Below are 15507 nucleotides of genomic sequence, written 5' to 3'. Positions count from 1 at the left end.
GGTAAACGCTGGCTGGTACCTCAACCACAGAGTGTTCTATGAGTAGCATCTGATTTGTCTAATTTATGACATTAGTAGGCTATGTCATGCATAGCATATGGTTATGCACAAAAGCTGCACTGAGACCTTCCTTATCACTCACTGTGCAGAATAGGTTTCCAAGCCTTGGTGCTAAGTGACATCCTATGGACAGCATGATAGCATATATTATATATTCCTTTTTTTGGAACCCTTAAAATGCTTTAGTGAGAGGTCTTGTTACACTGTTTTTGCAGAGATTTGAGGCCATTCATGTTGCACTTAAGAGTGCATTGTAGATGCATTCCCACTTGAATATTCCTTGTTAGATTTTTGAAAACGATAAACAAATAACCACAAACCGTTTTAATATAGTAGACTTAGAGATCGACTTTTTTACACAAATATGCCTCCCTAAACTGATTTAGTATGGCACAGCCATTTGAATGTACTTGTTATCATTGTTTGTATAGTTTAATTATCTATTTTTATAGTGTTGGAATATTACGCACTGTATAGATGTAGCCCTTTGTATAACAATGTTCTGACACTGACTGGCTCAGCAGCCTGTCTATGGCATTGATGAACATTCTGGAGACACTGAAAATCAGCGAAGCATCAGAAGCCAATTTCCTGAAGACCAGAGTCGCCAGCTTACGTTAACAAACTCTCTGAGAAAGAGTCGCAGGTGTCAGATTCCATCTTAGTTTTGCTGCCTTTATACGCATAAGAGATTAGATAGTTTAGAGTGATATTTACATACATGTATTGCAATACATTTAATCTCTCATGTTTTATCATTTCAGCTTACTAAAATGTTTTCAAAGGATAAAACCCAACAGTTTTAGGTGTGTGTAGCCAGCTATGGGCATTAGGGAATGTATATATTTATATACAGCAGATGCTAAGGAGTAAGTAACTTGTTTGAATGACTTAAAGCATGTTTAGCAAGAGGTTACCTGTGAAAACCTGTGAAGAGCATGTATGAGTAACAACCCAGAATCAAAAGATATAAGAAATTATATTTTTAGAATTTGATGCATTGTTTTCAAGAAAACCAAGCACATTTTATACCCCAGTTCCTAAGAATACTGTATGTACCTCATTGTGAATCACTGCCATGTTTGTCAGAAATCTAGAAACATCAAGAAGCTAGTCCAGAATCTTGATGAACATAAACCTGTGAAGCATGCACAGCGCTGTCACAGTCTCGAGTAAAGTTGGTTGTGTATTTCTGCCTTTACTCATAAACAATTACTCCACAGACTGCAGAGGAAACTATGCATTTCAATACAATAAAGAGAAAACTAATGTACTGTATATTGTGTTTTATTTTTGATTCCTTAATGTGTTTTTTTAAGTGTCTAATTTGCAGTCATCACAGTTTTAAGACACAATGTGACAGCAGTATGATAAACCCACTGACTTATTTCTCATTTGCATATTCTAAAATACTCATGTAATGCACTGCAACTGCAAAGAATTCAAGTGTTAAAACAAAGATAAAGATAAAGGAACGCTCAAAGAAAAAGCCAGAACAAACTGCTATATTGGTTTTATTCAGTTCAAGAAAGTGAGGGCATCAACACCTACAAATAAACATCATCTGCTTATTAAGGTCGCTACTTGAGAAAGAGAAACATTGATCATGTGAACAAAAATAAATATTTTGTATTTAAGATATATGCAACTGATTCTCAGTTGTCAGTTTAAGTTTTCTCAAATGCAATGAATCCATTAATACATGAAAGTTTGCAAATTCTACTCTTAAATAATCAGTAAGCACTGATCTATAGGCTTAAAAGGAAACCATTTTACAAATAATTTAATCCAAGTAGGGTGGTCATATGAAATGGCACGTTGAAATTCAATCTGGCATCAAAGACAAACACAGAAGCATTGATGCAAGAAGCATCAAGCTAAATGTATTTTCTAACATTGCGTCTAGTAAATTGTGAGACCTGAGCATTTAAAAAAAAAAAAAAAAAAAAAAAAAGTGAAAAGAGTTTAGTCTGTGAATTCCTGCCCTAATAGAGCCCGACCGATCATGAATTCTTTTTTTTTTTTTTGGGTCCATTAATTTTTTGTGCTCCAAAATCTTGAATGTTCTTCCACTTCATAAAACATTTACTAGAAAAGTATGCGCTGAGAAAACTGAAATACTTCTGCTGTACTTTCAAATACACTGTTGTGAATGCTTTTAAAGAGGTATTTCTTAAGTGTTTACAACCATTATCTAGAAATCCTACATAATCGACCTAGCATTTATCACATTTAATACCATGCATAATGTGTACCACATTTAACAGTATTAAAGACAAGAAATATGCTTACATTTCAAATATTAATGTAAGGTATAAATAGTTCCATTTAAATAAATAAATATCTTTGAGATTTTCTACGAGACAGGCCTTAGTGAAGGTTGCTGTTTAACAGACTTACCAGTGTCATCCATTATGGTCTTAATGAGACTATGATTACAGCACATCTACCATGAGCAGTACAATAACCTGAAAATATGGAAGCACTTAATACAAACATAATGAGAAGGATAGCATGTATCCTTTTATTCCCATAATACCTTTCAAAAAAAGACCATAACAACTTGTTTTGTTCCCCCTCCGATTACGCCAAATAATCGGTCAGGCTCTTGAAGGCAGCACTAGGTAAGAGTCAGAAAATACTCATCCAAGCTCTCAGTCTGAGACCTATCATAGTACCAAACAATTTGTGCACTGTGTGGGACACAAAACAAATGAACTAAAATAAAATAACCTAAAATGGTTTTGACAGGCACTGTCACTTATTCTAAAATGTCTACAGTATTACTGTCCCTACCAGAGGTAGTATCTTATCAATGCCAGTCTTAAGTGTCCATTAAAGAACAACATTTGAAAACACAACAGTAAAGGAGGCAAGTCTTGCCAAGATTAGCATCTGTGTGCGACACCATCTGGACAAGTACAGCCGAAAACCTGATGTTGTACGATTATTGGCATTGGGCCTTGGGTGGAGAAAGAGGCTTGTAATAGAACATTGTTTTGAAATCTTCCCTTGAAGCGGCAAGACTGGAGTGTGGCCTTAGAGGAAAGGGTCCACACCCAGTCCCATGAATGCATTATCATCCATGTTGAAGGACGACTCATAAGTCTGTTGGGTATTCTGATGCATCTTCTGATGGTGCCGAAGGTTGGACTTGCTAGAAAAATGCTTGTCGCAAAGGAGGCAGGAGAAAGGCTTCTCTTTGGTGTGGATGCGCCTGTGGCAGATTAGCTGGGTGGAGACCCGGAAGGCCTTGCCACACTCCAGGCACTGATAGCGTTTGGGTTCTGTGTGAATGCGACGGTGATTCTTCAGCGCCATGAGATTGGTGAACTCCTTTTGGCAGACCGAGCAAAAGAAGGAGCCGGTCTTGTGGCTGTTCTTATGGTTGAGCAGTGAACCAGCATGGCGGTAAGTGCGCCCACAGTGCTCGCACACATGAGTTTTCTCTTCCCTACCATATCCCTCGCTTATTTCCTGCTGGTCTTGCGGCTCAGGGAATCCGTGCACTCGGCTAAAGGCTGAATCGATCTTAGGAAGGCTCTGAATTCCTACCTGCTGGTCTAGTGCCGAGTCCCAGCCTAAATCCTGCTGCATCTGCATACCTTCCTCATGGTGTGACTGCCCCTGCAAGCCACCATGGAGCTCCTGGTGCTGCTGAAAACTAACCAGGTTTGGGAAATTCTGTTGACATATGTTGCAGTAATAGGGGAGTCCCTTACTATGGACCTCCATGTGGCTCTGCAGGTGTGCAAACTCACAGAAGGTTTTCCCGCAATCTGGGCAGCAGTGGCGAGCCATTTGAGAATGGCTCTCTAAATCCAGAGGGTCAGTGAATGTTTTTAGGCAGAGAGTGCAGTGGAGGAGGTCAGTGGAATGAGTCTTCTTGTGGTTAAGAAGGGAACCGGCATGTCTATAAGAGCGTCCACACTGATCACACCTGTAACAAACGAAAAGTTTGGCATCAGATGACGGAAAGGCAAGGTGCTCAAATAGCATAAAAAAAAATAAAAATAAAATAAAACTCACGTATAGCACTTGTCTAAACCTTCTTGATTTATAGTAGAGTTTGGATTGCCATTTCGGTAACAGCGATGTCTCTTAAGCCCAGACTTTCCCTGGAATCTTTTGCCACATGTTTGGCAGCTGTAATGAGTTGCTCCCCGTGCATGAATTTTTTGATGATTGTACAGGATACTGGAGAGACGGAAAGCTTTACCACAAGTAGGACAGACATACTTTTTCTTCTGCGTGTGAATGCGTGTGTGGTTCCGTAACGCCATAGGATTGGAAAAGGGCTTGGCACAGAAGGTGCAGGTGAAATGGCCTGTTTTGTGAGTGTTCTTATGGTTCAACAAGCTACCAGCGTGACGGTAACTGCGACTACAAATGTTGCACTTGAATGGTCGTTCTTCTTTTTCTAGGTCTGCACCAGAGTTGTCACTATCCACATCTCCTTGGGGGACCGAATCAGGGGCAGTCTCTCTGCTACAGGTGTGTCCTTCAAGTAGTTCAGTATCTGGAAATACAAGACGGCATTTCTTGCAAGTCAAATTATTTTCTCGTTTGCGGCCCCTGACTTTTCGTCTTGCTGCTGAATTTCTTTTATTGGTCAAACACGTGTGGTTGAGTAACTGTTTGTTTCCCCTAAAGGCCTTTCCACAGTCTTGGCAGCAGTGTCTTTTGACGGCAAAGTGTATTCGCAAATGGTTCTTCATTGCTAGCTGGTTGGAGTAAGTGTTGTTGCACAACGAGCAGTAATATTCACCTGTCTTGTGCGAGTGTTTGTGGTTGACCAAGCTTCCTGCATGTCGATAGCTTCGCCCACACTGATCACAGACAAAAGGGCGAGGGTCTCTGGGATCTCCCATCTGGCCCTCTATTTCTTGGTTAGAGTGATCACTGTTAGAGGTCTGCCGTTGCTTGTGGCGTCTGCTCATTCTCTTTCTGCTTGAATTAAGTGCCTGCATTCCACTCCCTGAAGCATTCCCACTCATCTGCATGAGTGTCTGAATTTGTTTGTTGAGCTCTTCAATCTTAGCCTTGTTTTCTTGATGTACCCTCTGGTGGTTCAACAGTTGTTTATAGATTTTGAATGCTTTCCCACATTCTGTGCATCTATGCCTGGTAGAAAAAGAAAAAGATCACATTAAAAAAAGAACTTGGCTGTAGAACAATATAGTTGAAGTATGACCTAAACAATAACTTTTTTCAAAGCAATCCAATTCTGAGGTTCAATTTATAGATATTTTTTTTTTTGAAATACTTACTTTTTAACATCAAAGTGTGTCCTCTGGTGATTCTTGAGAGCCAGCAAATTATAAAAACGCTTTTGGCAAACAAAGCAGCGAAACACTCCAGTTTTGTGAGACTTCTTATGATTGAGTAATGATCCAGCATGTCTGTACGAACGACCACATTGGTCACACTTGTACTGGCGCTCTCCATCATGTGGACTCTCCTGCAAATGTTCTCGTTGAAATGTACTTTTAAGAAGCGGATTCTCCCCACATTTTTCCTCCACTTGTCCATCTTGTTGTCCTGTGCAGTTGTGGTTATTGAGGTGATAAATATCATTGCAGCTTACGCCACATTTTCCGCAAATAATACTTTCCATTTCCACTTTTGGTTTGAGCTCATTCTGGTGGTTGGTTACAAATTGTTCTTGTGGATTACCTTCTATATTGCTATGCAAGAGCTGGTGGGCTTGTAGGTCTTGTTTCTTTGTAAAGCTCTCTCCACAAGTGCTGCAGATAATCAGACTGCAGTCACCCTGCTGATTTTCACTCTGTTCATCTTTCTTAACCTCTAGACAAGACAACGATGATGGGCTACATGCTGAAGTTGAACCATGAATTTGAGTATGTCCTCTGAGATGGCTTCGCAGTGCACGCATGCTAGTATAGTGATTCCCACACACTGAGCACTGATACATCTCTCCATCATCCTCTTCTTCATTGTCTTCACATTCAGCTTTAGCTTCACTGTCACTCATCTCACCATGAATGTTGTCATGAAAGGTCTGCTGTCTAAAATAGGCCTCTGCTGCACTAGCGTTGTGTCCCTCAAAACCAACATCTTCGCCTGACTCTCCTAAAAAATGGTGATGCTTTGTGTTGTGAAAGTCCATGTGTCCAGGTGAGCCATTCATCATGGTCTGATACTGCTGATTTAGGAGGGGACAAATGTGTGACTTGATTCCTGCAATATCAGTAAATGTTTTTCCACAGTCAGCACACATGTGCCTCTCCATGAGGAGTTCCTCTTGAGGTAGGTGCTCATCTGAGAAGGAATCGTCAAACTGCTCATGAAATTCAGTAGCATTCATCTCATTCACATGCTCCTCGTCGGATTTATGCTGCACAGAGTCTACCAGGTCGTGAGGAAGGCCTAATATTCCACTAACATCTTCCTCATGTGATGGAAAACAGTTCTGCTGGTTCTCGTGTGTCAAGGGCTCTGAGGAAAGCCAGTCACCCTCAGAACTAGTAGGCAAAGATGCAGGCCTTCCCTTATGAATGCGAAGGTGGCTTCGCAGAGCCGCCAAATGTGGGTAGTTCTTGCGGCAGATGGAACATTGAAAGATCCCAGTTTGATGGGACCGTTTGTGATTTATAAGACTGCCTGCATGCCTGTAGCTTTTGCCACAAATGTGGCACTTAAATCTGCGATCAGAATTGTCAACATCTTCTACTTTGATGTTATCAGTACCCTGTGCTGAATAATCAGGGTTGAGGTTTTCTGATTGTAGGGCCATTGGCTGTCCCTGAGCATGTAGAGTCAATGGATTTTCATCTAAAGTGTTGGGTAGATAAATATGACCATTTTCTAATGGCCCATTTGCATGGGAATATTCAATTGCTTTATCGAGTAACGGTGGCAATGGTGGAGTGTCACTAGAAGGGGGATATGGATTAGATTCTGGGGAATGAGTAACACTATCACTGTAAGAAAAATCATGCTCCTCTGACAAGTTAGTAGGGAGCTCAAATGACACGGAGGAGGAGTTATGCAACAGAATGTGATTTTGAAACTCATCATCATTAGCAAAAGCAACCTGACAAAGGTGACAAAAATGTATATTATCATCACCATTCTGTGGCATTACATGAGGTTCAAGTTCTTGCTTGCACTCTGTGAGGGCAGCTTTAGAGGTTTGCACACTGAGACGACCTCGGGTTTTACTGTGGATTCGCTGGTGACTATTAAGTGCGGCAAGATTACAGAACTGTTTAAAACAGACTGGACACTCAAATAACCCCATCTGATGAGTTTTCTTGTGATTTATTAGGCTGCCATGATGCCTGTATGTCTTGTCACACAATTCACATTTGAAAGGCCTGTCTCCAGCATCATCTTCAGCTGCCATGTCACTTTCTGTGGTGGTGTTTGAAATGTGTTCCGACACGGCGCCATTACTAAGGCTGTTCATTGGAGCAATATTTAGCTTCATGTCTGACTGCAAATCTGGTATCATGTCAAATTCCATCTCGTCTAGATGCAGCAGCTCATCATCTTTATAATCACTTTCGATAAGACTATTTGCAGAATCCTTTGTCCTGATTTGAGACTCTTTATTGCGATGGACCTTTTGATGGGTGACCAGCTGTGTTGCAAGGCGAAAAGCCTTTCCGCATTCTGTGCAAGAATATTTCTTTCTAGATGTGTGGATGCGCAGGTGGCTTTTGAGAGCCAGTGCATTAGAGAGCTTCCTGGAGCATATATGACACTGAAAAGAGCCAACCTCATGTGTTTTTCTGTGGTTAGCCAAGCTCCCAGCATGTCTGTAGCCTCGTCCACATTCATCACATTTGAACTTCCTTTCCTCTTCAGACTGATGAAAAGTTTGTGTATGCTCCAAAAGACTAGGCATGCTTGCACATACTACACCACAATGTCTACACGAAAAGCCTTTGGTCCGGCCTGGCTCTTGCATAGCTATAATGGTATAATATAATCATAAGAAACATCAACAAGAGCCAGTTTGAATGACTGTGAGGGACAAACCTGTCCTTGCTATTATAAAATTGCCTTGTTTGAAGAGGTGTAAAGGCAACATTCAAAAAATTAACTGAGAATACAGTCTGTTCCATTCCATTGGAAAAAATGTCACTGAGATGATGCTGCAAGCGCTGGCACTAGATGAAATCTGTAACAGGAAAACCCATACATTATTACTTATTAAGTTCACACAGGACAGTTGCATAACAAGAAAACCAATCATGATGAAAAAATAAAATTACCATTGCTTTCTAATGTGACCAAGTCTTGACAAAAAGCTCAGAGTTTACATAACCCATAAGTAATTGAATAAAAGCTAGTATTCTAACATTCCTGTAAAATAAAATTAAAATCGCACTGTTTTATAAGGGAAATTCATGCAAATCACTGTTATTGTATGGATTTAAAAAAATTTGACTGAAGCTGTCAATCTGCCAGAAATCTTTGTTAATGCTGTTAACAGTTTAAAGGGTTGGAATGTCATGAGGGTGAGTAAATAGGAATTTGGGATAAGGTAAACCGATTCCTCTAAAAGGTCAAAGGTCTCTACTATTGTTACCAAATTAATCAATTATAAATGTATTAAATTATTTCAAAATTAATTAAAACAGAAAAAGAACTTGGGACAAAATAAGATTGATTGCATTGGATAAACAGTGACTTTTCTGGGTAAACTGTCCCTTTTATAAAATCTTTTTATATGTTCTCATTAAAAAGTGTTCATTAAACATACACACACAAAACAACAAAAAAACACTTTTTTTATACTAGCAATGAATAAACCAACTTGCACGTTATATATACAAAACCAAAGTACATGCAGGGTTTTTAACATCCATTAAGAAGTTATTTACCATCAATCATGAAGCCTTTAGTCAGCTAAAGTCTTTATTCTTCTTTATATCTTATTCTAAAACACTATCCAACAAAATAACGCTGATACAGTTTATCTGTCTGGATCTGACAGCATCACTGATGGATACCTAATGGATTTTTTTAGGTAGAATTTATACAGATGAGCGGACGGCTTGAAGGATCAACTCCAGCAGTTAGGAGACAGATTGCCTCACACAATGGAGCTCTGTTGACACAGTAAACACTTGCGGAGTTACATTAGCCTTACAGCTAGCAACACATGTACAATTATGATAGGTTTAATAGTCTTATAATCGTTGTCTAAATTAATATAGTAGACAAACTGCCCTTGAGTTGAACGATAAAATATTTATCTGGGAGAGGCAGTAGCATCCCATCCCGTTGCGCGAGCTAGTTAGCATTTGGCGGCTAGAAACTACGGCTAAAAATAACCCACTGATACGGTAAAAAGACGATAGGAATATACATACTGAATGTTGCAGTCTCCTATTGCGATGTTGGTGCATGTAATGTTGGCACTCCGTTCACTTTATTTTAGTTTCAGGACGGGCGTGTTCGCCCCCCTTTCTACCAATTGTCTTTTCCCCCATCCCACTCGACTCACTTCCTGCTCTTGTTGCTAGGAAACAGGAAATGTGCAACAGCGAAAAACGTCCGTACAGTGTTTCCTTTAACAATAAAGGTTCATGCGAACACTTATTATACCTGTCTTGATATCATTTCTACTCTCTACGCCAGTTCACATTGGAATAATTTAATAGCAGTGAACTACATTAAGTTTAGAACCCGCTTTTCCTAAAACGTTCGCTCACTAGTGACAATGAATGTTTTATTTTTGTTATATATAACCACAAACGTGTGCAAACACAGCAACTGGCATTCTTACATTATATGTATATAATTAAATGTTATACAGAGAACTTCTAGAAATTCAACATGATCCACCATTAACCTATATTATATTTTCGAAGCACCATTTTTGTTGGTTCGTTTCATTATTTAATGTTGTCACTGATGTTAAAAACAACTTGTATTATTAAAAATACACAATTCTACGGTATTTTTAAACTCTTAAAATAAATATATTGCAATACAGTTAATAGAATCCCAGTTAACCGAACTATATTTTTTATGTTTTGTTTTGTAGCTTTATATGCACAACTGCACATCCATTGAAGTGAGCATACATGATTTCCCCTCCCACTGACTCTCTTCTCACCTCATTATCCCACTCACCATACACTGTAGTCCATAGAAAAACAGTAACAAGAACACCAAAATAGCAGAGGCATGAGTGCGTTTTAATTTAAGAGAAATTCACCTAATTTTAGTAGACTTTCCCCAGGCGGTGAGTGAGGAAGTCATGAAGGCTCACATCTCTGCGTTCAGCGGATAATGTCGTCGTGGTCCTAAAGCCGCCGATCTTCTCCTGAGATTGAGCGATTTACAATTCATTGTCAAAGACACACGTCTCTCTGGAGAGCACAAAAGGTACGTAACGTACATCACATTTTGTAATCATACTAAAGGGATAAAAAAACGATACCTTTTTTTATTACGCAGTGATTATAATTAAAAGTGACAAAGCGTCCGACTGCAAATTGTGTGATGCATGTCTAGCGGTCCTAAAGCCAGCCATTTTGTGTTGTGGTGTAAGTTAAAAGAGCAGTTGTATGCTGTAAAGACATGTTCATTAGCTCATTTTATTACAATGGTATTGTCTTCGCATTGCTTCTATTTGGTCATGGTCGTTATGTTAATTTTCTGTTAACATCGAAATGCAATTCAGTTTTGTACACAAGTAGCTCAGATGGCAAATTCCTTTGAGAACGAGAGCGCCTTTCCTAATTGTCCCTGAGGTCCTAATGCCGGCCAGTTGTTCCGCGTGCACCATCCCAGCATATGTAAATTTCTAACCTGATGTCCACCGTGGTTTCTGCCAAATATTACATACTAGTTTTATTTATGTACGTTACACCCTATACTTAATACTAAGTATAGGATGCAAAGTCTGTCATCAGTTACTACCTTCACGTTGTTCCAAACAAGTAAGACCTTTGTTCATCTACAGAACACAAATTAGGATATTTTTGATGAAGTCTGAGAGCTTTCTGACCCTGCATAGGCCGCAACACAACTGGAATGTTCCTAGAAACTGTGAACTAACTAACCATTTAAACTGCCTTCATTGTCATAAGATATAAACTATAAATGACAGAGAAAATGCATTTTTAAAAGAAAATTAACAAGAAATGTAGTATTTATTTAATATGTCTTTCCTAAAAAAAATTAAGTTGGAAGTTGGAACAAAGAGTAACTTTTAACAGCAAATGATATAAGTGACAGTGAATTAAAGTATAAATGAATCGGTCAAATTTAGGTAAAGTTAACAAAATAAAGAAATTAACTCTAAATTAAATTATAACACAAATTCAAGGCACGCATTGTGTATTTTGTTGTTCTCTCTAGCATCATCAGGATGGCTTCACCCCAATCAGGAAGCCCACCAACCACAGAGCAGTATACACCACTGCCTTCTGACACAGAGCCCAACAAAGAACTAGACAACTCATCAGAGAAACCTACGAGAAGAAGAGGCAAAGGGAGACCGACAAAAACTTTGCACACTTTTAAATGTTCGACCTGTCAGGAGGTCTTTACCAGCCCTTCAGCTCTACAAAGCCACAAGCTGTCAGTACATGGTAAAGACAAACAGCAGTACACCTGCGGCAAGTGCACAAAGACGTTCTCCAGCCAGGCCCAGTTTTCCAAGCATCAGCGTTCCCATTCTGCTCAGCGTCCGTTCCAGTGCCCACACTGCCATAAGGCTTACAAGACTCCAACGGAGTTACGCAACCACAGCCGTTCACACACAGGAGAAAAACCGTTTGTTTGTTTTGATTGTGGCAAGGCATTTATGCAGGCCATTTGCCTGCGTATCCACATGACACAGCACAGTGGCGAAAGGCCACACTCTTGCCCTAATTGCTCTAAGAGTTATCCCACACTATCCAAACTCAAAGTGCACCAACGATCACACACAGGGGAGAAGCCTTACTTTTGTTCCGAGTGTGGGAAGAGTTTCGCCGACCCTTCGGTGTACCGCAAGCATCGGCGCAATCACCAAGGCCACCGGCCGTATTCTTGCAGCCAGTGTGTCAAAACGTACACGGAGCTGAAGGACTTGAAAAACCATGAGCGTTCGCACACGGGCGAGAAGCCTTACCTGTGCTCGGACTGTGGCAAAGCTTTCTCTCGGTCATCCTCTTTGGCGTGCCACTTGCGAATCCACTCCAAGAGCAAGCCGTATCAGTGTGAACAGTGCAGCAAAGGTTTTACTCAGCTGTCCTCGTACCAGTCCCATCTTCGTACCCACTCGGGTGAAAAACCCTTCTTGTGTCCACAGTGTGGAAAGATGTTCTCCGATCCCTCTAGCTTCCACCGACATCAGCGGGCGCATCAAGGATTCAAGCCATACCCTTGTGACAAGTGCACTAAGAGGTTTCAGCAACCTGCGGACCTTGCTGTGCATCAGCGTGTGCACTCTGGTCAGCGGCCCTACAAATGCCAACACTGCGATAAAGCCTTCGTCGCTTCTTGGGATCTGCGACGCCACATGTTGGTTCACTCTGGCCTGCGGCCTTTTTCTTGCTCGGAATGTTGCAAGACCTTTACGGAGCGCTCTAGTCTGAACAAGCACAGAAGGGTGCATTCAGGGGAGCGTCCTTACAAATGCCAGCTGTGCCTCAAGTCGTTTGTTGTGTCATCCAGTTTGCGCAAGCATGAGAGGACACACTTGTCTGAGAGGCCGTTACAGGTCCAGGCCGCTCCTGAAACAACTCCGATGTTTCCCACCACCCTGCCCCAGTTCTCCTGCTCTCACTGTGATATGATATTTGGAACATGGGAGGAAGTGCAGGCCCATTCCAGCCTACACACTGTCTCTCCCCCGTCTGATTCTACAGTTTCGGCTTTACCTATTAGCCCTTATGTTTGTGTGACCTGTCAGACAGAGTTTGTTCAGCTGGCTGATATGCAGGCACACGAGAAACTGCACCCCAAGCCACGACCTCACGTTTGTGACCAGTGCGGTAAGGGTTTCCTGAATAAAGCTGGGCTTCGTAAACACCAGCGCATTCACTCGGCCACTTATTTAAATATTTTTTTCTCCATCAAAAGACTATACAAGTTTATACTGTATTTTATTTGTCTGATGTTTAAACAGTTATTATTTGAGTGTTGTTGTTTTTTTTTTAAGGCAACAAGCTGGTGTATGTGGTGGTAAATATGACAGTAATTACTTTTTGTACACAATATAATGCTTTTATGCTGTCCAGCTAAACAATATTGCCTCTTGTTCTTCTTTATATGTCCTAAAGCAAAACTGTACTTAATGGATTTTTGACTGTTTGGTGTAGTTCAACATTTGTGACTTGAAAAAGGTCTAATTTATAATGCCAGTCACAATTTTGGACACATTTGAGTAAAGGTGTGTTTTCTATGATCTTAAAAATGTTTAAACTAGTTTTGTAGACTCAAAGATATGACTTTCTTTTCAATATATTTTTGTCATTAAATAGGTGACTATGCCTAGATAGTGAAAGAAAGAAGCAGACAGTTTGAATTTCATAGTTTTGATGACTTTATTGTTTTTAATTTATTATTGTGTAAAATAGTAATTCAACTAGTGTAAGCAAAAGTAATAATAATAATAATTGGCCGTTGTCAACCAAATCTTAACTAGTGGCCATTAAACTAACATGTCATTTAAATTCAGTTTATAAAATCATCTAAAGAAGGGATGAGCAGTGAACATAAAAATAGATATTTATTTTTAACATAAGACAAATACTGACTAAAACTACAAGTTGAGAAAAATGACTGTGGATAAATGTGCGAAGCCATTTTTGATGACACGTACAGTTATAGGCTATATATTGAGTGAAGCTCAAAATTCTCAACAACTCCCATAAGCTCAACAACTTCAGCACTGGGCAAACACACAAAACCTTTGATCGCTATAAAAAGGTAAGTTTGGTTCATATTGTTTAAATGAAATAATTACTGCCTTTTGAAATCATGTTGATGTTGTTTCTCACAATTTACCAAAAATATTAAGCAGATACCAAATATCTGTAATATAACCGTAATTGAACATTTACATTTTTTTTTGTACAGATACGTTCTTTATTCCCATAAAGGAGACAAATCTACAGAGAGCGATGGCAGCAATAGTTACCGGGCTTATCCCAATCCTCCGCACTGCGGTGGACTCCACTGCCACCTATAAAGGTCGCACCATGTGGTTCGGTTTGCTCTGCATCCGCCTTGTGACCGTCTTTCTGGCTCAGTTTCCATGGAAAACCGTAAATGATGATTTCCACTGTAACACCACTAGCTCCTACTGCATTAAAGCTTGTTTTAATGAATACTTTGACAATTCTGTAGTGATGGCGTGGCATTTCCTCTTTATTCTTCTTGTGCTCTCGGTCCTTCTCATGGAGCTGTTTTCCTCCCATCTTCGGTCTTCATTCCAGAAGAAGAAGGAGAGAGAAATGGAATCTCAAAGCAAGCAGGAAGCTGTCTCTGATCCCACCATGACTGTTGGTGGTAGGATGATGATAGACTTCCACAAAAGCAAAAGTAGTGTGATGGTGTACCTGTTCAGCATCGTGCTGCGAATTGCAGTGGAGGTTTTGTTTGTGTACGTCTTGCTCTCCTGGGTACTACCTAGACTGCGTGACACGTTTTTCGTTTGCAATGGACAAGCTTTTGATTGTCCAGCTGGTCTGAAATGTGTGGTCCGAGGGGCGGCAGAAAAGAGAATGTCTGTCTATGCATTACTGTTTATATCTGCCCTGGTTATTTTAACAAGTGGTCTGTTCTGTCTCTACTCAATAGGCCACTATCTCTGTAATGGTTAACAAAAGGATTACATTGAACACAAGCATATTAAGTAGCTTTAATGCATCTGTATATAATTTTTTTTTAAATAAAAAATATAATTCTTTTTTAAGGCTTACTGATGAATATTGTCAACTGTATTGACTGTATTGTAATTCAGTTTAAATGTAACTTTGCAATAATCTAAGAAAAAAAAAGTAGTTAAGGAGATGCTTTTTGGCTTTGTGTGGTGTTTCTGCGTCTGCATTTTTTGTGTTTTGTCTGGGTGAGAAGTCATTTTTTGTGTGTGTTAATGCTGACTGTGCTCTACCTCTGACTATGTACAAGAAGATAAAATGTTTTAGAAAACACAAAGAATCGTCATTGTTTTTTTGCTTCGCTGGCCAGATTTTATTTCTTTATATTATTCTCTTCTAACATTTACATATATTAAATTAAAGTCAGTGATTTTAAATCAGTGATAAATAAATTTTATGCAGCATGAGATAAAAACTGAACATTGTAAAATATATTTGGCTGATGGAGCAGATCAGTTGCAGAGATCTGTGTTGCAGCACACTTTCTCCACCTGAGGAGGTACCTGAGCATCACACTCAACAGTTTTGCCACATCTGCGTACCTCACCGTCTACAAAAAGAAATGCAGAATAGCTTTCACAAATTAAAT

At 39.8% G+C, this 15507-nt stretch overlaps 3 protein-coding genes across 7 annotated transcripts; 2 read left to right on the top strand and 1 right to left on the bottom strand.

The window, feature by feature from the left end:
* Window positions 1-1558: 1558 nt before the first annotated feature.
* znf646 (zinc finger protein 646) lies at window positions 1559-10384 on the bottom strand. 5 transcript variants are annotated; one of them, XM_026276231.1, is made up of 5 exons: window positions 9408-9572; window positions 5331-8209; window positions 4829-5184; window positions 4090-4579; window positions 1559-4000 (listed from the first exon to the last, which is right to left on the bottom strand). In XM_026276231.1, exons 2-5 carry the CDS (start codon window positions 7994-7996, stop codon window positions 3100-3102), a joined length of 4413 nt encoding a protein of 1470 aa, XP_026132016.1. In that variant the 5' UTR covers window positions 7997-8209; window positions 9408-9572; the 3' UTR covers window positions 1559-3099. The 5 variants fall into 5 exon arrangements, with proteins under 5 accessions (XP_026132016.1, XP_026132012.1, XP_026132013.1 ...); XM_026276227.1 differs by lacking the exon at window positions 9408-9572 and adding an exon at window positions 10259-10384 and having other exon boundaries at window positions 4090-5184; XM_026276228.1 differs by lacking the exon at window positions 9408-9572 and adding an exon at window positions 10174-10305 and having other exon boundaries at window positions 4090-5184.
* LOC113111474 (zinc finger protein 668) lies at window positions 10292-13359 on the top strand. The gene is made up of 2 exons (XM_074559941.1): window positions 10292-10428; window positions 11407-13359. The coding sequence occupies exon 2, from the start codon at window positions 11417-11419 to the stop codon at window positions 13220-13222; it is 1806 nt and encodes a 601-aa protein (XP_074416042.1). The 5' UTR covers window positions 10292-10428; window positions 11407-11416; the 3' UTR covers window positions 13223-13359.
* Window positions 13360-13415: 56 nt separating this feature from the next.
* gjz1 (gap junction protein zeta 1) lies at window positions 13416-15119 on the top strand. Its single transcript, XM_026276238.1, has 2 exons — window positions 13416-13965; window positions 14116-15119. Exon 2 carries the CDS (start codon window positions 14160-14162, stop codon window positions 14859-14861), a length of 702 nt encoding a protein of 233 aa, XP_026132023.1. The 5' UTR covers window positions 13416-13965; window positions 14116-14159; the 3' UTR covers window positions 14862-15119.
* The last annotated feature ends 388 nt before the right edge of the window (window positions 15120-15507 follow it).

Source organism: Carassius auratus, chromosome 12 (genome assembly GCF_003368295.1).
Source record: "Carassius auratus strain Wakin chromosome 12, ASM336829v1, whole genome shotgun sequence".
NCBI classification, from domain to species: Eukaryota; Metazoa; Chordata; class Actinopteri; order Cypriniformes; family Cyprinidae; genus Carassius; species Carassius auratus.
The sequence above is the reverse complement of the archived record's forward strand: the minus strand, read 5'-3'. Positions and strand labels throughout refer to the sequence as shown.